We start from the raw sequence: 24,119 nt of genomic DNA, 5'->3' as shown, positions 1-24,119 counted from the left end.
CATGTCCAACTCTTTGTGACCGTATAGACTGTAGCCCACCAGGTTCCTCTGTCCATGGGATTCTCCAGGCAAGAATACTGGAGTGGGTTGCCATGCCCTTCTCCAGGGGATCTTCCCAACCCAGGGACTGAATCTGCATCTCTCACTGCATTGCCAATCCTGCATTGACAGATAGGTTTTTTATTACTAGCACCACCTGGGAAGCCCGAGAGATAGGGTCAGATCCCACAGGTTAAGGGCTCAGTCCTACAAGACTTCCCTCTCTCTTTCAATACCAATTACAAATCCAGGTTGCCTGTGCTTCTGACCCACTCACTATAAGTTGGAGATTCCCAAGATCCCTACCTTGAGTTCCATTAATTTACCAGAGCAGCTCAGGTACAGAAGTCAGGAAGTTTGCTAACAAGATTACAGGTTTATTATAAAGTGATACAGCTCAGGAACCAGGTAGAATAGATGCATAGAACAAGGTATGTGGGAGGGGTACAGAGCTTCTTCCTTGATCTCTCTGAGCATCTCTCTCCCTGCATCTACAGTGTTCACCAACCTGAAAGCTCTCTGAACCGAGTCCTTTTGGGGTTTCATGGAAAGGTTTCATTACAGAGGCATGACTGGTTAAATCATTGGCCCTTGGTGATTAAACTCAATCTCCAGCCCCTTCTCCCTCTTTGAGGTAGGTGGGTAGGGTAGGGCTAAGTTACAACCCTCTGGTCACATAGTTGGTTCCTGTGGCAACCAGCCCCATCCTTACTGGCTTTCTAAAAATTATCTCAGTAATATAGACAAGTGCTCAGGCCTGGTGCACTGGGAAGACCCAGAGGAATCCGGGGGAGAGGGAGGTGGGAGCGGGGATCGGGATGGGGAATACGTGTAAATCCATGGCTGATTCATATCAAAGTATGAAAAAACCCACTGAAATGTTGTGAAGTAATTAGCCTCCAACTAATAAAAAAAAAAAAATAAATAAATAAATAAAAATAAAAATTATCTCAGTAATATAAACTCAGGTGTGGTTAAAAGGGCTTGTTATGAATATCCAAAGACATCCTTATGACTCTTATATTTTAGAAAATTTCAAGGGTTTAAGAGCTCTGTTCTAAAATCTAGGTCAGAAACCAAATAAATATTTCCTAGTATAGATCAGAATCTCACCATGTATTTTCCCTGCCCCTGCCCTGAAGTCCACCATTTCTCCAAGGAGCCTTGGTTCCTTTCAGTAGTAAATAGTAACTAAAAACTAAGATCTCAGTGCTAGATGTGCTCATTGGTACAGGGGTACTATTGTTTCTAAGCCCTCAGTGTAGACAGAGCTACAAACTATATCACATCTGTCTATTTATCAACAATATGCACCTGTTACATAGTAAAACCCTCGAGTTCACAATTATTCTTTCATTCTCTCCTTTCCCTTATGTCTTGTTTTATGTTTTTTATATTTTGTTGTTTGTTCTGTGGGGTTTTTTTTCTTTTTGTATCTCTTGTCTCTGGCTAAAGAAACCTCTCAGCACACTTACTGAATTGACCTCTTGTTGGGCAATTCTTGTCATTATTCATTTTAATGTTCAAATTATCCTATAACTGGTCAATGGCGCCCCTTTCACCTAGCTCCAGTGTCTTTTTGCTATGTCCCCATCCATTTTTGAGCATTCTTGTATATAAAAGCAAAAGACGTTCCCTACTTTCACCATGTGTCCAAGTTCATTTTGGTGCTAATTGGCAGTGAGAACTAGCATCTGAGCCTAAGGTGAACTTATTGCTTATGAAGTGTCATTGTTTCCAGACCTTTCTAGCTCTAGAAAATACATACAAAAATATTAAAATACAGAGGTTAACTGACACCACTAATCTTATCTGATAAATTATCTCCTCTTTTTCCCCCCATTCCAGTTTCTTTCATGTCTTCACAGTGAACACTGACTCCTAGCAACATGAACATATGTTTACTCATCTGCTCAATCCTACAACACACACACATAAGCTTTGGAATTGTCTTTCTTAAAAAAAAAAAAAAAAGGAAGAAAATCATATTCATACATGTACACATTCACATCTACATAGGCAAAGGTCTCTCTTTGCCCCCTTTCTGCTACACTGATCCTTTTAGCTTTTGCCGACATTCTGGAGCAGACAGTGGGGTGAGTGTGTCTGTTGGCTTTACAGGAAGCAGGAGAGCATAGCGCCAGCTGGGTATCCAGGAAGTCGCCCAGGACCCAGTCCAGTGGCCACAAAAGCACTTCACCACAGGCCCAGGGCAGGATTCGAGGACTCAGAGGGTTGAAACCAGGCGTCACTGTCCTCCTCTTCGAGGACGCGTTTCTCACCAACTGGTAATGGGCAGATGGTGAGCGGATCTGGGTGTTCGCTGCCATCGTGGGCTCTAGGCCTGAAATACGCGCAGAGCATCCCCGAGAAGGTGTCAGTGAAGGTGAAAATGTGGGAGCCGTCGGACACGTTGAAGAAGGACAGCTTTCCAGCCTCAACATCCAGAAAGATACCCACGCAGCGGGGCGGCACGCGCAGGCTGAGCGGGAGACGGTGCTGGTCTAGGACGAAGTACTCACAGCTGTTCCACAGCCCCATCACCCAGTAGCCAGTCGCCGGGCTCATGCGAGCATGCCCTGCAGTCGGCACCGCTGCGAGACACACACCGAGGAACCAGCGGCTGCGGCGGCCCACGTGCACCTCCCAGTAGTGGCGGCCAGTGGCGAAGCGCTCCCGGCTCAGGACGCACGTCTGCTCAGAGAACCACTGAGGGTCGGCCTCCGCTGAGCCTGGCGCCGTCCTGCTTGAGGACACGCTTTTGCCATCCTCGGAAACCTCCAGGCTGGGGTGGGCGGAGCCAGGATCCAGGGTCACATCCACTGCGCAAAGGCACAGGGTCAGTGCCCGCCAGGGACGATTCTGCCCCCACCCACATCCCTGTCCCCTCCCCTGTTAGGCAAACCTCTAGTCCTCCCGATGGAGAAATCGGTGGAATAGTCAGCCCTCTCCTGAAGCCCCTCCTCCCACCACCCTGGGACTGAAGAGGCACGGAAGTCACTCCCTAGCTTTTGAAAGTGATAGGAATTCATTTCCTTCCTGAACTGGAAGGCTCTTGAATTCCATGGTGCCATACAGAGCATAGATAGCAAATGAGGGAGGTTTGTGGGGATGGAGGCGGGCTCACTTTTCCCAAGACTTGGACCGCAAGAGGGCTCCCCAGGTAGCGTTAGTGGTAAAGAACCCGTCTGCCAATGCCCGAGACATAAGCAAGAGGGGTTGATCCCTGCGTCGGGAAGATCCCCTGGAGGGGGGCATGGCAACCCACTGCAGTATTCTTGCCTGGAGAATTCCATGGGCAGAGGAATCTGGCCGGCTACAGCCCATAGGGTGGCAAAGAGTCCTACACGACCGAAGTGACTCAGCACACACACACACACAGTCAATAGGAAGGAGCTTAGGACTGGTTCTTCCTGGCTGCTCTCATCACTCAGTATGACCTTGAGATCACTGGTGAGCTCTGGGCCTCTGTTGTACGCCATGTTAGGATTTTAAAACTGAAGGGGACCCCTGAGATCATCTAGTTCAGTACCCTGCACTCCAGCAACCCATCCCCCCCTCCCCCCACCAATCACACTCATTTGATGGACAGGGACCCCAAGGATCCCTCTGTCAGATAATGTGGGAAGTTCTGCCAGATGGAAACAAATCTAGTAAAACCCAGAAAGTTATATGCATGTGGGAGCATCAGCGTGCACACAAATGTGTGCATGTGTGAGTGCAATCTCATTTGTGCATATGAGCATGTATGTGTGCAGGCATATGTGTCACGTGTGTGGGTGCAAGTGAGCCTGTGAGTTTGTATGCAGGCTCCATGCATGGCTCCTGGACAGACCCTTCCTCTAATCTCAGTTCTGGATACCTCCCTTCTGATTAAGATCCAGCCAACCTAATTCACAAGATACAGTTCCTTGGCTTCAGTTACCTGCATATCGTTGAGCTGCTCTCCACTCTGAAACCAAACAGAGAAGAAAAAGAGGCTCAGAGATCTGAGTCAGTAACTCTGGAACCTTGAGGGAGCCTCAGGATGCATGAAGGATGCCTGTAAACTGAATAATCTCATTTCCACCAAGATAACTTGTTTGGACCCAGACTAGCCTGGGTCCACCATGGCATCTTCCCAGGAATTTGGGATTGGGTAGGGAGGCTGGTGCCAGTGCGGGCTTATGCCAAAGCTGTGTGCAGGCTGAGGTGGTGCTGGTTAGTGGGATGACAGAGTATGTGAGCAAAGAGAACCAATACAGGCAATTGGGATGCCTTGAAGGATGGAAACAAAGCCTCCATTTCTGACTGGCTTAGTCCCCAGGATGCCCAGCTGAGCTCAGCTCCTGTCCTAAGACATCCTCTGGACACCCTGACTTTGCTCTCTTTCTTACTGGGAGCTATTCTGTGTGGATTTCTGTTTTGTTTTATCTCATCCTATATTACAGAAGAAGTCACAAAATGCAGAAGCAGTAGAAGACGTTTTCAGAGCTCCATAAATTTATAGCAGGGCCTTTCAACCCTGATTTTGCATCAGAATAACCAGTAGAACTTCACAAATCTAGAGCTCTTGCACAGAATAACTCAAATCTATACAGATTTCAATCCTCCCTAAATTTAGCTGTAAATTCAAACCAACCCCAGCTAAACCTACTTTTGGATGTTTTGGGGAACTTCATAAATTTATCCTAAAATTTATATTTTAAAAGGGTCTGTGAACTTTAAAAAGGAAAGGGAAATGGAGGAGAACTTGTACTTTCAGGTACTTTAAAAGCCAAGGTAATAGGTGACCAAGAGGCAGACCCATCAAGACATGGCAACTGAATATGTACTAAAGGTGATGTCCACATCAATGGGTAAGTCACAAATATGTGTAGTAAGTGGCACTGGGAAAGCTAACTCTTTATTTGAGAAAAATTACTGGATTCTTGTCTAACACCACATTAAAAAGGTGAATTTTAGATGGATAAGAAAACTTACACATAACATATAAAGTGAGTAGAAGAAAATGTAGGAGACTAGATTTGTGACCTAAATGTGAAGAAGATCTTCAACAAAAGTTCAAAGACACAAACCATAAAGTAAAAGTGTGATAAATTATATTTCATCAGAACTAATTCTTTTCAATAAGGGGCACCATTGGACAAAGCTAATAGCAGATGACAGAAGAGAAAAAGGAATTCACAATGTGTAATAACAATGAGAGATTACTATCATATATATATAATAATAATAATAATATTGCATGAAGGATGCCTGCAAGCCAAAAGGCTCCATTCCCCAGCACTGACACCAGCCCTGTCCTGTGAATCAACAAGAAAAAGAGAGCAACAACATATGGAAAATAGGCAAAGGACATGAACTGGCAATTTCCAGAAGAAGAAGCCCAAAAGCCAGCTAGCATATAAAGAGATGTTCAGATTTCTTAGTGCTCAGATGAGTACAAACTCAAAGAATTATTACTCATCTCCATTGACTGGCAAGCTTAGAAAGCTGGCTCACACGAGATGTGGGCATGATCATGGAGCTTCCATGCACTGCTGGCATGGGATGATGGTGCTACTTTCAGGAATCCCTCTATCCCACTTAGTGAGACATCCCTAGTGGGTCGGCACTTCTCCTTTTAGAGAAATCTCCACACAGGGCCAGAAGACAATTTATTCAGCACTAGTGGTCTGTAGTGATATGGAGTTAGAAGAAGGCTGGATGTCTACTCCAGGAGGGTGGCTGGCTCAAATGGAGTGCTCTGCAGTGAGGAGATACAGACTAGATTCACATGTGGCAGCAGGGATGGATATTAAAGCACAGTGATGAGTGAGAAAAGCAAGGAACAGCATGAGACCATAAATATCTTTACAGTAACTACAGTGTATGCACACAAAACAGAAATTCCTCCTCTTGCAAGAATACATACAAAATAAAGATGCACATTAGTGGTTGCTTTACTGGGGAAATGGAAGAAGGTACAGGGACAAATATTTACATGTAAGGTAACATGCCCATTCCAGAACCACAGGTGAGAGTCTTTGAGGGCAGGCACCAGGAATCTAGGTGATTCTGATGTGCAACCAGGATTGGCACCAATGATTTACTGTATGCTTACACCTCAGGACAATGTAAAAATAAATATAAAAGTCAAAGTCAAATATAACCTATTCCGAGTGACATAGATTAATACATGTGTGTAGCAATGGAATAAATCAGAATGAAGCATAGTTGGTTAGAGCAGGTGACTAGGATGCTGAGACATAAAGTGGACAGTGGGAGAAACATAGGTTTCACTCACCAGCCTGGCCTTCAGCCCTTCTCCAGTCTGAAGTAGCCAAGGAAAAGCAGAATTAGAACAAAGTCCCTTCAGCCTCCTTGTTCACACATCAAATTTTGCACCCACCCCTGCTCCACTCCCCTTTCTCCTGCCACCCACACAGCCAGCAGGGTTCCAATCTGGCCATCATACCTGCTTGGGAGATCAGAAGAACATTCACAGATAACCAGATGCTACAAGGTAGACAAGAAGAAATAGTTCTGGGCAGGGAAGAGTCACTTACCCAGCTCTACCTGAAGCTTCCCTGTAAGCAGAACCCACAGAGAAAATATCAGCCTTTGGATGAGTGAAACCACCTTCGCAAGGCAGTTAGGTCACTGAGACAAGGTTTCATAGTCTTAAACTACTACTCATTCCAATCCTGTTTTAGCTGCTGCATCACCCATCTGCAAGATTCTTACTCCTCATCCTATTCTTTGCTCTATGGCAGAAATCTGCACAGGGCTGGAAAGGGAAAACATTTGCTCTGAAACTGCAAGCTTTTCCTAGGCAGGAAGACCTGTGTAAGTCGCAATGGGCACCTCCTACATGAAACTCAAGGTCACTTACTGGTTACATTATTTAAAAAACTGGGTGGATATCACACTCAATTATTTCCCCTGACCAGATACCAAGACTCTGATATTTTGCCACCAGAAATGCATTCCTCTGAATTCTCTACTCTATGCCATCTTTTAAAAGTTAAGACTAGGAAAGGCAATAATATACACTAATTCAGACCATGGTGTTAATGACTTATCATGCTGTTTTGTTGTTGTTTGGTTAATTGCATTTTGTTTGTTTTCCCCTGCATGACTTGGTAGACTGCAAGACAAGCTTCTACTTCACTATTTTGTCTGGTGTTTTTCTGGGGCAGACAAAGTGGTTCTCAAGGTCTTCCCTACCCATTGTGACCTTCTCCTCCATCCCCTCATCCTTTGAATCCACTCTTTCCTCCTCCCCCAACATGGTTTCAAGGTGCTGAGTCCCCCAGGGGAGAAAAGTGGATTTGATAAATTACTTTCACTTTGGTAAATTACAGATGCCTTCTTTCTCGGTGACATTTGCTTTAAAAAGAGAAGGCTATCCTAGGAAGATGAACCAGAAGGAGGAGACCTTTAACTGTGGAACTGTAACTGAATCATATAATTTGCAGGAGAGCGCCTGGCAAAATCTATCCAGAAACTCTTAAGTCATTCTTCCTTGGCAGGTGTGCACACATCCATTCGGGAGGGGAAAGGCAGGATGTGCAGAGGGCTGGATGTAGAATTAGATCACTGTGATTCAGTGCTCTCCAAAGGGGGTCTAAAATCACTGAACCCCTGCTTCTGCCATGGGTTAGCCCCCTAGCCCACAGCCAGCACAATGGGCATGGCACCCAGAACTTACCCAGCTCCACTGTGAGTTTCCCTGGAGAAAGAAACAAAGAATAGAGAAAAATTGCCATTCATCACTGAGGGCTTGCTTCTCCAAAGTGCACAGACTTGGAACCCACATGCTCTGGAGAGTCAGTTTGGGCTGAACACGGGGGAGGAACAGGCTCCAAGGCAAGAGAAGTGAAAATAAACCTGTGCCTCAATCCTTCTCTGCCCTCTCCCAAACTCCCCTAACCCCCTGTGACCTACTTGTCTTCTTGACCCAGTGCCCCCACTTCTGTTAGTCAGAGATGTGGGTGAAAAGCTCGTCTTTCCTCCTGCTTACCTTTGTCTTTCTCTACCTGCTTATTCAGCTTTTCTGAAAGGAAGAAAAAAGGGGAGTAGAGGTCAGTGCGTGTGCTCCTCTGCCTGTTTTCTGAGTCCCATTCCAGCCTGGCCTCCGGGCACGATGGCCCCTCAGCAGTGGCCTTCCCCGCCCCACCACCATGGCCGCCTCCACCACTTTTCTCCTGGGCAAAGCCAGTTCCAGGAGGGCAGCCCCCTGACTGCCTGGTACCTTGGGACTTCCGTTGCTTCCGAAAGAAGTACAGCACCAGCATCATGAGGAAAGCCAGAAGAAGCAGCAGGCCCACCAAAGTCCCAAGGAAAGCTCTCTTCCAGGGAGAGGTTCTGGGTAAAAACACATCTGGAAAACACCGCACTCATCACTAAATACTAAGTGAGAAGACTGGTCTGGACACCGTGGGCCCGAAAATCTTTCTAGCGACTGGTTGGCCCTTCCTGGGCCCTACCAAGTGTGTGTGCATGCTTAGTCACTTCAGTCATGTGTTCAACTCTTTGCAACCCCATCAACTGTAACCCACCAGGCTCATCTGTCCATGGGATTCTCCAGGCAAGAATATTGGAGTGGGTTGCCATGCCCTCCTCCAGGGGATCTTTGTATCCAGTGATTGAACCCACATTTCATGTATCTCCTGCATGGCAGGCAGATTCTTTTCCCACTGAGCCACCTGGGAAGCACGTGCCCCACCACAGCCATCTGTAAAATGGGCATGAGAGCCATTACATGGTGCTCAGGAGAGGCATCTTCTGAGGATGAGTGGGAACTTGAACTTGCTCAGCACAGAGGGGAAAATACTGCAAACTGAGGGATGTAAAAGGAAGGAGCTGATGGGCTCTGTCCAGTCCTTCATCTTAGAACTTATGTGATCACAGCCCTGACCTCCTTCTACTTCTTCTCACTCATGCTTTACATCTAAGAGCATTAGAAATCAAGTTGTTGATATTTTAAACCCAGTGAATAATTGCTACCTATTGCTCTGACAAACTGTGGAAAATTCTTAAAGAGATGGGAATACCAGACCACCTGACCTGCCTCTTGAGAAATCTGTATGCAGGTCAAGAAGCAACAGTTAGAAGTGGACATGAAACAACACACTGTTTCCAAATTGGGAAAGGAGTATGTCAAGTCTGTATATTGTCACCCTGCTTATTTAACTTATATGCAGAACACATCATGAGAAATGCTGGGCTGGATGAAACACAAGCTGGAATCAAGATTTCTGGGAGAAATATCAATAACCTCAGATATGCAGATGACACCACCCTTATGGCAGAAAGCGGAGAGGAACTGAAGAGCCTCTTGATGAAAGTGAAAGAGGAAAGTGAAAAAGTTGGATTAAAACTCAACATTTCAGAAAACTAAGATCATGGCATCCAGTCCCATCACTTAATGGGAAATGGATGGGGAAACAATGGAAACAGTGACAGACTTTATAATTTTGGACTCCAAAATCACTGCAGATGGTGACTTCAGCCATGAAATTAAAAGATGCTTGCTCCTTGGAAGGAAAGTTATGACCAACCTAGACAGCATATTAAAAAGCAGAAACATTACTTCGCCAACAAAGGTCCATCTAGTCAAAACTATGGTTTTTCCAGTAGTCATGTATGAATGTGAGAGTTGGACTGTAATGAAAGCTGAGTGCTGAAGAATTGATGCTTTTGAACTGTGGTGTTGGAGAAGACTCTTGAGAGTCCCTTGGACTGCAAAGAGATTCAACCAGTCCATCCTAAGGGAAATCAGTCCTGAATATTCATTGGAAGGACAGATGCTGACATTGAAACTCCAATACTTTGGCCATCTGATGCAAAGAACTGACTCATTTGAAAAGACCCTGATGCTGGGAAAGATTGAAGGGAGCAGAAGGGGACAACAGAGGATGGTATTGTTGGAAGGCATCACCGACTTGGTGGACATGAGTCTGAGTAAGCTCTGGGAGTTGGTGATGCACAGGGAAGCCTGGCATACTACAGTCCATGGGGTCACAAAGAGTCGGACATGACTGAGTGACTAAACTGAACTGAACTGATTGCTCTGACGAATCCATGTGTCATCTTGCCCTTCATGAAAGCACCTGGCTTCTACTTCTCATCACACCTTTGCAAGAAATGTTAGCAAAGCCATGTAGGGCTGACTGACAGTTCCTCTCTTCCCACTCCAGGAGTCCTAAGGAGGATCTGCCCAGAAGCAGGGTGTGGTGCAGAGCTTACAGAGACAGTGGCCAGACAGTAAAGAAATACATGCAAAACAGAGCAATCCTCTAGAAACTCTTGTTGAAATTTAACAGAATAATTTTGTGTCTGTTGAAGATAACGAAATTGGTGCTTTTATCTCAATGGTCTTTCATTTTTTCTTTTTTATTGTAGTAAAATAAACATAACATAAAATTTACTATCTTAACCATTTTGAGTTTATAGTTCAGTGGCATTAAGTACATTAACACTGGAAATTCCCTGGCAGTTCACTGAGTTCAATCCCTAGTTGAGGAACTAAGATCCTGCAAGCCATGTGGCGTGGCCAAAAAAATAAAAAATAAAAAAGTACACCAACATAGTTGTGCCACCAACACCAGCAGAACTTTTTTTAATTGTCCCAAACTGAGAGTCTGTACCCATTAAACACTAACTCCCCAATCTTCCCACCCTAGCCGCTGGTAACTTCTATTCTGCTTTTCCTCTCTATGAATTGATGATGCTGGGTACCTCATATAAACAGAATCATACAATATTTGTCCCTTTGTGTTTGTTTTTATTTCACTTAACATAATGTGTTGTTTTGGTTGGTTTTTAATTTTCTTTTTTTAGCAGTGAGTTTTTATTATCTTGGTAAAAGTATTGAGCCACAAAGGACTGGTCCTTCACCACAGATGGTTTTTGAAGCACTGACCTAGGAGGTAAAGAGCTCAGAGTCCTATGCCTTGATGATCTGTGATCTCCATCTTGCTCTCTGTTCCAGCCTTTCCTGCATCTTTCCAGCTCCTCCAATAGCTATACACATTTCCACCTCAGGACCTTTGCACTTGCTGTTCTCTCTACCTAAATGGTCTCCTTGCAGAAATCCATGTGACCAACACCCTTTGTCAAGGTTAAAAACAAATTTAAAAATTTGTGCAAAAAAGTGAGCAAGATTCCCATTCCCCTTCTCTTAGACTGTTTCCTTTAGAAAATCTATAAATTCTTTCTCTATCCCTTCAAGTGCTTCCCAGGTGACACTAGTGGCAAAGAACTCAGCTGCTAACACTCTCTGACATAAATCACAGCAAGATCCTCTATGACCCATCTCCCAGAGTAATGGAAATAAAAACAAAAATAAACAAATGGGACCTAATTAAACCTAAAAGCATTTGCACAAAGAAGGAAACTATAAGCAAGGTGAAAAGACAGCCCTACGAATGAGAGAAAATAATAGCAAATGAAATAACTGACAAAGAATTAATCTCCAAACTATACAAGCAGCTCATGCATCTCAATACCAGAAAAACAAACAACCCAATCAAAAAGTGGGCAAAAGACCTAAACAGACATTTCTCCAAAGAAGACATACCAATAGCTAATAAACACATGAAAAGATACTCAACATCACTCATTGTTAGAGAAATCCAAATCAAAACCACAATGAGGTATCATCTCACACCAGTCAGAATGGCCATCATCAAAAAGTCTACAAACAATATATGCTGGAGAGGGTGTAGAGAAAAGGGAACCCTCTTGCACTGTTGGTGGGAATGCAAACTGGTACAGTCACTATGGAGAACAGTGTGAAAATTCCTTAAAAAAATGGGAATATAACTGCCACATGACCCAGCAATCCCACTACTGGGCATAGTGAAAACCAGAGGAAACCTGAGGAAACCAGAATTGAAAGAGACACACGTACCCTGCACACGTTCACTGCAGCACTGTTTACAATAGCTAGGACATGGAAGCAACCTAGATGTCCATCAGTAGATGAATGCATAAAGAAATTGTGGTACATATACACAATGGAATATTACTCAGCTATAAAATGAATGCATTTGAGTCGGTTCTAATGAGGTGGATGAACTGGAGCCTATTATACAGAGTAAAGTCAAAAAAACAAATACTGTATATTAATGCATATATATGGAATTTACAAAGGTGGTACTGGTGATCCTATATGCAGGAGATACAGATGTAAAGAACAAACTTTTGGACTCAGTGGGAGAAGATGAGGGTGGGATTTGAGAGAATAGCACTGAAACATGTACATTACCATATGTAAAATAGATGACCAGTGCAAGTTTGATGCATGAAGCAGGGCACCCAAAGCTGGTGCTCTGGGACAACCAGAGGGATAGGGTGGGAGGGAGGTGGGTTCAGAATTGGGGGGACACATGTATACCTGTGGCTGATTCATGCTGATGTGTGGCAAAAACATCACAATATTGTAAAGTGATTATCCTCCAATTAAAATAAATTAATTAATTAAAAAAAAAACTGGTTAAAAAGAAAAGAACCTGACTGCCAGTGCAAGAGATGCAAGAGACCTGCGTTCAGTCCCTGGGTCGGGAAGATCACCTGGAGGAGGAAATGGCAAACCACTCCAGTATTCTTGCTTGGAAAATCCCATGGACAGAGGAGCCCAGCAGACTACAGTTCATGGGGTCATAAGGAATCGGACACGACTGAAGTGACTTAGCACTCACATTCCTTCAAGATGTATATAAATCTTTCTGAAAGTTATATAAGGACCTTCAAGCTTTACAATCCAGGAATGATTTTCTTAAGGAGCTCAGAGCCATCTCTTTGAAATGGAAACATCAAGAAGAAAGCACGCCTATCTCCAGGCCTCCTGGGAGCTTCACTTAGGCACCTGGCTCCAAGTTGTAGCTACATGCTTGTCATCAAGATAAGAGATATCTTTCTCCTTTGCAATAAAAGCAATTAGCTCACACAGATGTTACCAGTTACCCAATTACCAGGTGAATTTTGGGTGAACTATGTGTCACACACATATATATCCCTATGAACATTAAATCCATCAGTGGGGGCCTCATAATAAAACTTTGATGCTAGATAATGGCCTCACTTTCAACTCATTGCCTAACGGTCTTCTTTCCTGATTCACCACTTTAAAACCCATGTATATATATACAACCCACCATACTTAGCACTCTTCCCTGCTTCATGTTTCTCTGTATCACCTAACACCTCTGAACATGTGCTATAATTTACTCTCTTGTGTATCTGTTTCCCCCATGGGATGTGCACCTGAGGGCAGGGGTTTGGGGAATATTGTGAGTGCTCAATAAATATTGTTTGAGGGATAAAATTAGGAACATGTGGGTTCTTATGATGCTCTCTAATAATATTGGCTTTCTGGAACCTCCCCCAATTACTGTACTCTTAGTAGGTTTTAAATATTATGGCTTCACTTGTCAAGTTCAGCCTGCCCTATACACAACCAAGCTCCAGAGCCCTTCTGTCCTAATAGATGGTTTTGGAGATAATGGCCTGGAGGAGGACAAGGCAACCAACTCCAGTATTCTTGCCTGGAGAATCCCATGGACAGAAGAGCGTGGCAGGCTATAGTCCAAGGGGTTGTAAAGAGTCAAACACGATTGAAGTGACTGAGCACACACACACATAGGGAAAATGGACATGGAGAATTTGAAGACTAAGAAGATGAGGGTGAGCTGGCACCCACTGACCTGCTATGTGGATCACAAACTCTTTCTTTTGGCCTAGGAGTTGGTTCTGGATGGAACAGGACACGTTGCTGTGGGCCCCCTCTTGGACGACCACAGATGTTTCCAGACTGAACAGGCCTTGGACATCCTCAGTGATGTTTTCAGTCTCCGGGGGCAGGCATCGTCCCTGACGGTCTCTCCACTGAGCCTGTGGCTTGGGGTACCAACCACTGGAGTGGCACCTTAGCTGAATGCCTCCCTCCTTGAAGCCCTCAATGGCGATATGAGGGTCTGAGCCCAGTCCTGGGAGAGGCAGGAAGAGTAGGAAAGATCAGGCTCCTTCCCAGATGTACATGAAGTTCATCACCATTCACCATTTGCAGTCACCATAAGGCATGGTGACTGTGACCACTCAACACATGTGGGTTTGCAGTCCACCATGGACTATAAATGACAGGCTAAACTGTAGATGGCATGTGGGGACAGCACTACCTCTGAAGGGCATCTTAAAATAGGGAAAGGCTGCTGGTATTTAGCCATATAATGCAAAGGACCGTACCCCTAGGTTGAAGAGTAATCCCATCCCAAATTTCAATAGATTGTCTTCTCTATCTCTTGAATCCTGCCAGAACTAAAGTATCTTTGTTATGCATACTTTTTTTAAATCTCTCTACCCAAGTAAACTAGCTTTATATTTTGAATATGCAAAATATTAATATGGTTTAAACATCAATGCTATAAGAAACGAGTAGATCAAAAAAGCCCCAGGCCTTTCTCCATCCTTTGTATCTCATTGCTCCCTCTCCTTTAAGTAACCAATTTCATTAACTTCCTGTGTTTCTTTTGTGATATGTTTCTCCTCCTTTCTTACACAAAAATTAATATGCTATAGAGCTTCTTTTGCATCTTGCTTTTTTCTCTTAAAAACACCCTAGAAATCACTCCACATCAGCTTAGTGCTCGTCCTCATTTTCTCTCTCTCTCTCTCTCTCTCTTTTTTTTTAGGCTACATAGCTTGATATAGACCTTACTCAGCACCTATGCTTGGACATTTAGGGAGTTTCCATCAACCCTAAGTACTCGTTGGAAGGACTGAAGCTGAAGCTAAAGCTCCAATACTTTGGCCACCTGATGCAAGGAGCCAACTCATTGGAAAAGACCGTGACGCTGGGAAAGACTGAAGGCAGGAGGAGAAGGGGGTGGTACAGGATGAGTTGGTTATATGACATCAATGAATCAATGGACATGAATTTGAGGAGGACAGAGGAGCCCGATGTGCTGTAGGCCACGTGGTCACAAAAAGTTGGACATGACTTTAGGGACTGAACAGCAGCAACACTGCTATACAATGTAAATTTATACAAATGCCTTTCTTTCTTATTGGAGTTGGGGGAGGTATATCTCCAGGGTCAACTCCCAGAGGTGGAATTGCTGTTCAAAGGCAGACACAAAGGAAGTCCTGTTAGCTATTGCCAAATCCCCCCTACCCTGGAGCTCGGGACTTTGAATTCCATCGGCACAGTAAGAAGGGGCCTGCTTCCTCCATCAAGAGTGGGTAGTCCAGCTATTGAATGTTTGTCAGTCTGATAGGGAAAAATTACCTCTCTGTAGTTTTAATTTGCCTTTTCCTCACTGTGAGTAAAATAATTGTCTTTTCCTTTGTTTAAGGGCCATTATGTGTGCATTTGGTGGGGTTCATTTCCTAATGAATCTTTTTTAATATTCTTTTTTTTTTTTTAATTAGAGAAAATTTCCCTTTCTCTGTGCTTTTCAATCTATCTTCTCTTGAGCTCTTTCCAAATGGATCCTTCTCCCCTCTGTGTTGGGGATTGACCAGGTCACGCACCTGCTACCTCCAGCTCCCAGGTCGCTTCCCCAGTGAAGTCGCTGGAGAGGAAGCGGCACCCATACAGACCCTCGTCGGCGGGGACCACGCGGTGGAGCCGCAGAGTCACGCTGCCGTCTGCGATGTCCTCCTTGATGAGTTGGGTCCTGTTCTGGAACTGCTTCATCTGCCAGCCATAGAACTCCTGCTGCTTCCGGTACAAGTGCACCACGTTGGAGGCCTGGCTCCGGAACCAGAGGATCTCCATGTGCTCGGCGTCTCGATATGGTGACAGGTGGCAGGAGAATTCCACTTCTTCCCCGACGTGTGCCAGAATGGGTTCCTCATGGCCTACCACCCTGATCTCCTCTAGGACAAGATCCCAGACAGTGGCCCAGATTAGCTTTCCTCAAATAAGATAGTGTACATATGTTTTGTGGGTTTTTTTTTTTTTTTTTTTTGCCAACAGTTCCATGTAATTTAATGCCTCAAAAATATGTTTATTTGTTTTCTGCAGCTCAGAAATCCACAGTGAACTATTCAAATGACAAAGGTGAAACACTCTACAGGACAACCAATCCTGTTTCTTGAACAAGTAATTGTCATGAAATAGTTGGATATGCCACATTAAAAACTACACAAAACACATTACAACCAGATACAAATGTGTGGTGGGCTACTGGTAGCTGGTTTGAATCAACCAGCTGCCAATATTATTCAGGGGATGGTTGTCTCAATATGGCCAGGGCATTAAATTAAATGGAATCTTTGGCAGAAAAAAAAAATGTACACTATCCTCTTATATGAATAAAAATTGATGTATTGGCATAAATGTGCAGAATAAAAAATCTGAAAGAAGAAAGACCAATTATTGATGGTGATCATTTCTGCATGGTGCGAATATATGTTTTCTTATTTTTGCTTTGTCTGATTTTCTAATATTTTATAATGTACACACACAGCTTCTATAATAACAAAGAATATTAAAATAATTGATGGGGGGTGCTTCTTGCCTCATGGGTTTTCCTATCTAAGATCAAATCCTGCTGTCGAGATTTTTATTTATCTGGATCTTTCATTTGATTGTCCTCTGCAGTGATGTCTCCACATGGCTGCTTTACTCCCTGTTTTCTGCAATTTGCATGAGAGTTGCTGTTCCTGCTGCGGTGCCTTTCCACCCAGCATGCCTTCATTCGTTTTTTTCTGGCTTCTGTGCCCCTCCTTTCCTTCTTTCAAAGCTCAGCTTAATCCCACCCCCAATTCTTCCTTTATGAATTCCTCCCATCCTTCACTTTGCCCATATAGCATGGGAGCACCTTTCTTCTCTCCATATGAGACCCCTTGTTGCCCCAGGTGTAGCCTGGACACCGCTCCTACCAGCTTCCCTCTTCAGGTTCTCTCCAGCTGCCATTGCTCCCATGCCTGATGCCTGGCCCTTTTCCTGGGCATACCCTGCCTCAGTTTACTCTCCGTCTGTCATCTTCCTACAGACTGTCTCCTGCAAGGTTCTACTCAAACAGTACCTCCTCTCTATGGCCCTTCTTGGCTTTCTGGAAAAAAACAAATTGGTCTGTTAGCTGTGATCCCAGATCCTTGGGTACGTTTCTCTTGGAGCTCTGGTCACACAGCTGGACAGTCATGTATATCATGTCTGTTCACCTTCCTTGAACTGACTGAGGATTTGGGCTGTGCGTTGTCTATCACTTTGGTATCCCTGGTTTCCAGCTCAGGGAGTTGGGGAATTCTATTGGCATAATTAGTTTACATTCTCTGCTAGTTGCTTCTTTCATGAGAGGTGGTATGACCAGGATCCTTTCTGCTCTTCAAAAGCTATGGCTTATATCACAGGAGAGGAGTTAAAAATACTTTCCGACTGGTTCAGCCTAAGAACAGACCAATAAGACTTTCCTGGCACCCTCCCGCTATGCCTTCTGCCATGGTTGTGAGCTGTGGAGTTGTTGGGGTTAGGGGGGCCCTGAAAGGATGGTGGAGGAGCACTGAGGGGCTGAATGGTGCTCAGGGTCAGTGACTCTTTAACAACTGGGATGGAGGGCTTATTGTCTAGCCCCTGAGACAGCCTAGGAAAAGGCTGCAAGATCTCAGTCCTGGAATAACCTGCAGAAGGGGTGGGCAGAAGCTGATGTGCTCACTTAGGTCCCGGCTGTCTGGGATGCAGATTAGACGTGTTACCTGAGTGCATCGCCCTGGGCTGGGGGAGGAGGAGCAGGTGAGTGAGGAAGAAGAGACTGCTGGGCAGACGTCCTCGCTGGTAGGAGTTCAGGCAGACTGAGAAATCCATCACTTTTCCACAGCAGTGGGGGCCACCTGCAGAGGGATAAAGACATACAGAGTGATGCAGTAGAGTTAGAACTCCACGTATCAGGCCTGACATCTGTTATTGCCTCAAGTCTATTTTTTTCAGGTACTTGCAAGCTCTAGTGCCTGGCTTCTTTTCAGTCATAGCCAGATGTGAGAGTTGATTCTAATTTTAACAGGCAGCATTGCTTGTAGTGGTGTTGACCCTTGCTTGGACTCACAGTCCTCCAAGAGGACAGGGTCAAAGGATCCCAGAGGAAGCAGCTTCTGAGTTTTGCATTGTTTTGAGCCAGGAATAGAGCCATGCATTGTGTGGGAGCTGAGTTAGGTTTCAGTGACTTGGCCCAAACAAAGGGAAATCTATAAGAACTCTCAGATGCGTTTTCCTTTTCTCTGTCCAAACCTGTTCCCGATTCCCTTTGACCTGGAACATCAGGTTCAAAAAACAGAGGAACAAACACAGTGCACTTTCCTAAGTGGCATGCACGCCTGGCTGCCTTTTAACTTCAGCCACACCTAAGACACCTTTTTCCAGCCCTGAGACCTCAGGTGGAGTTCCCAGGAGGTCAGTTGGTGACTGTCACTGAGTCAATAGCATCTTTAAGACCACAGTGATGGGGCTGTCTCATCGATCCCTCCCCATACCCACCCGTGGCCCCAGAGATCCGGCCCCAGAGATCCAGCCCCAGTGCAAGCAAGGGCTGTTCCCTCTTCACTCCTGATGCCCCTTGGGGAGCTGTGGTAATGTAATATGAGAATCAGTGAGCCTGAGAATATGAGAATCAGGGTAGCCGATTCATCTTGGGAAATATACAAGTCTTCCCATATTTCTCCTCTATTTAGTTGTGGGACTTTTCGGCAGATTATGTAACTTGCTGAACCTTAATTTTTTCACTTGAACAATGGAAGAAACCAATCCAACTCAGAGGGCTGTTAAGTCTCCAAGGTGAGATGGATGCTCTTTAAAGAAAAATCAGCTCCTCCCTCTGCCTCCAACTTCCAAGCATCTGCTTTCTGCTCCCCATCTTCTTCTAGAGGCTACATCCCTCTCCTTTCACTCCATCATAGCATCCCAGAGCAGAAAGGCCCATGGCAGTTTCTGCTCTCCAGCTTCCCCAGTCTCCCCTCTCCCTCTGTCTGCCATCCCACTCCACTGTTTGGTTTTCCTTTTCCCACAGACCTGCGAGGTGGCACCTGTTCCTGGGGTCTTGTGGCTACAGAGCCCCAGCCACACCATCGGTAATATCACCAGCAGGGTTTACATGGAGGACTTTAGTTCTTTTTTTATTGTGTAGATGATTTACAATGTTTTAACTACTGCTGTATTGTAAAGTGATTCATTCTTTTTTTTTTAATATTCATTTCCATTATGGTTTGTGTTGGGCTTCCCTGGTGGTTCAGATGGTAAAGAATCTGCCTGCAATGTGGGGAGACCTGGGTTTGATCCCTGGGTTGGGAAGATCCCCTGGAGAAAGGAATGGCTACCCACACAATACTCTTGCCTGGAGAATACCAGGGACAGAGAAGCCTGGTGGGCTACAGTTCATGAGATCACAGAGTTGGACATGACTGAGTGACTAACACACACACAGTTTGGGTTATAGAGACTTCCCTGGTGGCTCAGACGGTAAAGAATCTGCCTGCAATGCAGGAGACCCAAGTTCGATCCACTTTCTTTTTTAAAAATATTTTCATTATGATTTATCGTAGGATATTGAATATAATTTTCTATGCTATACAGTAAGACTTTGTTTATCCATTCTACATATGAAAGTTTACAGTAAAAAAAAGAAGTTGAATTCAAAGAGTTGAATGATGGTTAGCAGGGGAAGAGGATGGGAGAACGTGGTACATGTTGGTCAATGGTACAAGCTTTCAGTTATAAGATGAATAAGTTCTGAAGATCTAATGTACAGGACGGTGATCATAATTAATAATACTGTATTGTATACTTAAATTTTTCTAAGATTAAAGTTTTAGTGTTCTCACAACAAACAAAAAAGATAACTATGTGAGATGGTAGATATGTTAATTAGTTTGGTTGTGATTATTATTTCACACAATGTGAAATGCATTTCACAATGAATGCATTTATCAAGATATCATATGGTACAAATATATACAATTTGGGGGGCTTCCCTGGTGATCCTGTATATAGGATTTTCCACTGCCAATGCAGGGGGCCCAGGTTCAATCCCTGGTCAGGGAACTAGATCCCACATGCCGTGAAATTTAACGTGCCACAACTAAAGATCCTGTATGCCACAGCTAAGACCCAACACAGCCAAGTAAATAAATATGTTTAAAAAATAAATAATGTATACCATTTTTATTTGTCAATCATACTTCATAAAGCTGAGAGAAAACCATATTAGGTTTTAGTAAATTATTTTTCTGCAACTATTCAGGTCGTGATTTTTTTCTCTTCTTTTTCAATTGATTAATTTACCTAAACTGTCAAAATTCTTAGAATAAAAGAGTTGACAATGAAAAAAAAAGCTAGCAGTATGTGAAAGACTTTAAAATTGCTGGTCACGTAGCAGAAGATGGTCTGAGAAGGTGTGCAGGTAAGTTAACGGAAGGCAGGCAACATGAATGACCTCTGTGCTGGAAGGACCTGGGCTGACAGGACCACGGCCAGAGGGAGGGGTGATGGCCTGTGAGTCAGTTGGTCAGGGGCCTTGCCTCATGGAAAGCAGAGGCTAAGCTGGGGAGCCTCCATTCATGCATCAGAAGGGGCCCCTAAGGAAGGAGATTAGAGTCCCCTTTCAACGGGGCCTGGCTGTTTTGATAGCCAGCAGCTATTGGAATATGGTCACACAATAACCAGCAGAACAGAGGCCCTGGGCCAGAGTCCAGGCTCAGGCTGGGCAGTCTAGCCTTTCAGCCTTTTGGCTGCCAGCAGGAATGTGTCTGCGACAGGCCCACCAACTGGGAGCAAAGGCCATAGAGCCCCATGAATGTGAAGCTCTAAGGATACATCAGCACCAGCTAACGCCTTCCAAAACTAGAGGGGCTCAGAGGGTGTTTACGGATCCATACGGATTGGCCAGGCTCTGAGGAATTAGTCAAGACTTGTGCTAGGAACAACTTGAATGTTCCCAAGGCCGCAACAGGGCATTAGATAGGCCCACAGCTGGGGGAAGGGGCACCTCACAGCAGGATCAGTATTCAAGGTCCCATATTCCTGGGGAAGGAGGAAGCTGCCATCTATCAGTCAGTCCGTGCGTTCCAGACCCTGGAATTACTATCAGGACTGCAGTTCTCTGTTGTGATACACTCTTGTGATTTCAGTCACTGAGGCTGCAGATGGAAGAGGTCATAAACACACATACATACATGCATGTGTCCACAACAATTAAAACTAATATGAATTGAGTGCTTACCATCTACCCAGGACTTTCCTATATCAGAAGTATTATTACTATTATAGGACCAAGATAAAGACAAGGAAACTGAAGCAGAGGGAGGCTAAGGGACTTGCCCCACACACATGACTGGAAGGTGGTAGAGCTGGGGGAGTTCCTCCTAAGCTCTGCACCTCTCTGGACGAAGCTTCCTCACCAGCAGTGTCGTGTCAAGGCTGGGTGCACCTCAGTTCTCTTGTCCCCCAAGTCATGACCCCTGTTAGGGACCACCTGGTCACAGACTGCCGCACTCACCCTGACAGCATCTCCTGGCAATTGAAGAAGTGGCTTGAGTCCCCAGATGTCAGCCGCAAGACTAACCAACCAATAAGTGAATACAAACAAAACCACTTCTGAAAAAACAGCTTAAAACGAGTGGTTCCCTCAGATCTTGTCAACAGCATCTTCTCCAGCAGGAGGTCATGCCCCATAGTACCTTTGCTTCCAACACCCAAGGAGCTGATTTTAAAGCCTTTAATTCAAGGGAGGCTGTCTGGTGAATTCTTGAAGGGAAATCAGAGGGGCTGAATGCTCCCTTCCTGTTCTAAAGAGCATGCTCCTCCCCATTTGCTGCCAGAAGTTTGCCTATTATAACCTCCCTCAGCAGTTGAAATGCTCTGATCCTTACCCCTCTGAGGGGAAACCCCTTCTGATCGCAGCTATTCACATCACAGTGGAAATGGATTTCAGCTTCCTTTTCTGATGGGGAGGTTTTGCTGGGGAAAGGTGAGAGACTGGACACGTTGCAGATTTGAGAAAGATGGAAGACCCAGGGAGGAGAAGGATGGCCAAAAAGGGGGTACTAAGTTAGAGTTAAGCTCTGCTGGTGGGGAACACGCTCCCCACTCTCCAGGGAGCCTCTGAAGACACAGGGAGATATAAGGGTTGTGCACACCAATGCCAAAGAAGTGCTGCTGAAATGCTGCTACCCTCCACCCAAGTTTATCCTCCCTCTTCTTTCTTTGTTCCTTCTCATTTTTTCCCTGGCCACACTCCAGCTTCATTCCAGTTTTCTCCTCCTGCATCTCCAACTTCTGAACAACATTAATGTTTTCTTGATTTGCAGTCCTTCAGCTCTTGAGTTTCTCTTTAAACATTATTTTGTTTTGCTTTTGCTGCTTTTGTAGGCTTGGGCTGTGTGTGCTTTGCCCCTCTCTCATTCCCTGTGTCCTAAGCTTTAAGCCCCCAGGGGTAGGACTTTTGCACTCTGCACCCTCTCCTCTTACAGCACCCATGGCAATGCTTTGCCCTCCACAAACTGCTAATTAATGCTCCCTGGATTGCTTTGGTTTTATTTCAATAGGTCCACAAGAGTATTTACACCCCTGGTCTCTAAGGGAGATGAATTTCCCCAAGGAGAGATCTTCAGTGAGGCTTCATATGGCTTGAGGAGAAAATAGGATGTGTCTGAATCCTTCCTCTTCAGGTGGAGCTGCCAGAACAGGCATCTCCCCTCGGTCCCACCGACATCCTTATCCTGCAGCCAGGTTCAGCTGATAAGATGGTACCAACCCATGCTGTGCTATCTCCTCAGCCCTCATTTTCTGCGTCCCATTTCTGAAAGGTGGAGGTTTAGACAGCATTGAGTCACATACCTGGCAGGTAGCAGCAAAGGGTCCAAAATGACAGGTGATCTCAAGTTCCCTGCAAGGGAGACAATCGCGAAGTATCCTGGCTCCAGATGCTAAGGTTCCCTAGACACGAGCTGGCAGCGCAGTAGAAGGGACCAGCTCTTCTGTGACAGAATTATCCACCCACCTTCCACATTAAGACACGTGCTGCTTGCTCTGCCCTTTGTTATAAAAACCAAGATAGACAGAACAAAACGAGGAAGTCTCTGTCACATCCTGCCTGAATTGAATTTCCATGGAAAGTGCCCCCACTAAGGTCCTAGAAGTAGGGTAAAGGTATCTGGGAGTTTTGTAGGGACTGCAAACTACAGACGCTCAGAGCAGGGAGAAGACGCTCCAGCTGGCTGCCCAGGATCTCTGGGGCTCCAGGGAGGCAGGATGGTCATGCCTGCCCCTTTCTCTTCACCATCATAGCAAAACATACAGAGACTGGACAGGAATATCCACTAAGGATTAGGAAGGCCTGGTGCTCAACTCTTAACTCTGGTGCTTAACTCTTAACCTCCACAGGGTTAAGGACAGTAAGAAAAATAATCTCAGAACTTGGCTATGGGTAAAACCTGCAAGAGCTGTTCACATACAACTTGGAAATGCATCAGGGTGTTGTGCTGGGACTCCTCTAATGGAGCAAAGCTCAAAAAGAGAAGAAACTATGACTATCCCACCCTACCCCGTTTGGCCATATGCCACTGTGCCACTTTGGTGTTAGTGGGAATGAAGCACAATGGACCAAGGTGCCAGCCTAATCGGCTATTAGGCTGATGTCGTTCCACCCTGACATCGTTCCTAGGGGACAAGTCAGAGCTGTGGTACAGGGGAATTCAAGCACGTGGAGGACTCCCAGAAAGAAATGCCTGATGTTTAGGGAGGGGCCTGTGCAGGTGCTGGAGTTCTGGGTTAGTGGATGGAGGTGAAAACAGTGAACTTCGGGGTCCCAACCTGATGGTGATGCTCCATATTGAGGCAGGCTGGTGCATGCACCCCATAGAGACATCCCAGGACAGCAAAAGGAGCTGAGTAGTGAGCTTAAATGGTGGGTCCCAGTCCTGGGGGGTTGGGGAGACAGAGGAGGGCCCAGGGACAGGTTTAACATAAAATTGACACTGAATAAAGAACAGGATCGGAGAAATGATGGAGACAAAGGGAGGGGTAAAGACACTGAGTGGAGGGAGGCTGTTAGCATGTATGGGGCAGGAATAGGTTATGGGCTTGCCATGAGAGTTTACGAAAATCACCAGTGGAAGGC

General features: G+C 45.1%; 1 protein-coding gene across 3 annotated transcripts; it reads right to left on the bottom strand.

Moving 5' to 3' along the window:
* Positions 1 to 264: 264 nt before the first annotated feature.
* BTNL9 (butyrophilin like 9) lies at positions 265 to 22,994 on the bottom strand. Of its 3 annotated transcripts, none has more exons than XM_061151112.1 (11): positions 22,838 to 22,994; positions 17,710 to 17,844; positions 15,541 to 15,888; positions 13,716 to 13,997; positions 8,258 to 8,386; positions 8,027 to 8,059; positions 7,715 to 7,735; positions 6,570 to 6,590; positions 6,308 to 6,334; positions 3,965 to 3,991; positions 265 to 2,861 (listed from the first exon to the last, which is right to left on the bottom strand). In XM_061151112.1, the coding sequence occupies exons 2-11, from the start codon at positions 17,816 to 17,818 to the stop codon at positions 2,236 to 2,238; spliced, it is 1,623 nt and encodes a 540-aa protein (XP_061007095.1). In that variant the 5' UTR covers positions 17,819 to 17,844; positions 22,838 to 22,994; the 3' UTR covers positions 265 to 2,235. The 3 variants fall into 3 exon arrangements, with proteins under 3 accessions (XP_061007095.1, XP_061007096.1, XP_061007097.1); XM_061151113.1 differs by lacking the exon at positions 22,838 to 22,994 and adding an exon at positions 18,057 to 18,114; XM_061151114.1 differs by lacking the exon at positions 7,715 to 7,735.
* Between the last annotated feature and the right edge of the window lie 1,125 nt (positions 22,995 to 24,119).

Source organism: Dama dama, chromosome 9 (genome assembly GCF_033118175.1).
Source record: "Dama dama isolate Ldn47 chromosome 9, ASM3311817v1, whole genome shotgun sequence".
In the NCBI taxonomy this organism is placed as follows: domain Eukaryota; kingdom Metazoa; phylum Chordata; class Mammalia; order Artiodactyla; family Cervidae; genus Dama; species Dama dama.
The sequence above is the reverse complement of the archived record's forward strand: the minus strand, read 5'-3'. Positions and strand labels throughout refer to the sequence as shown.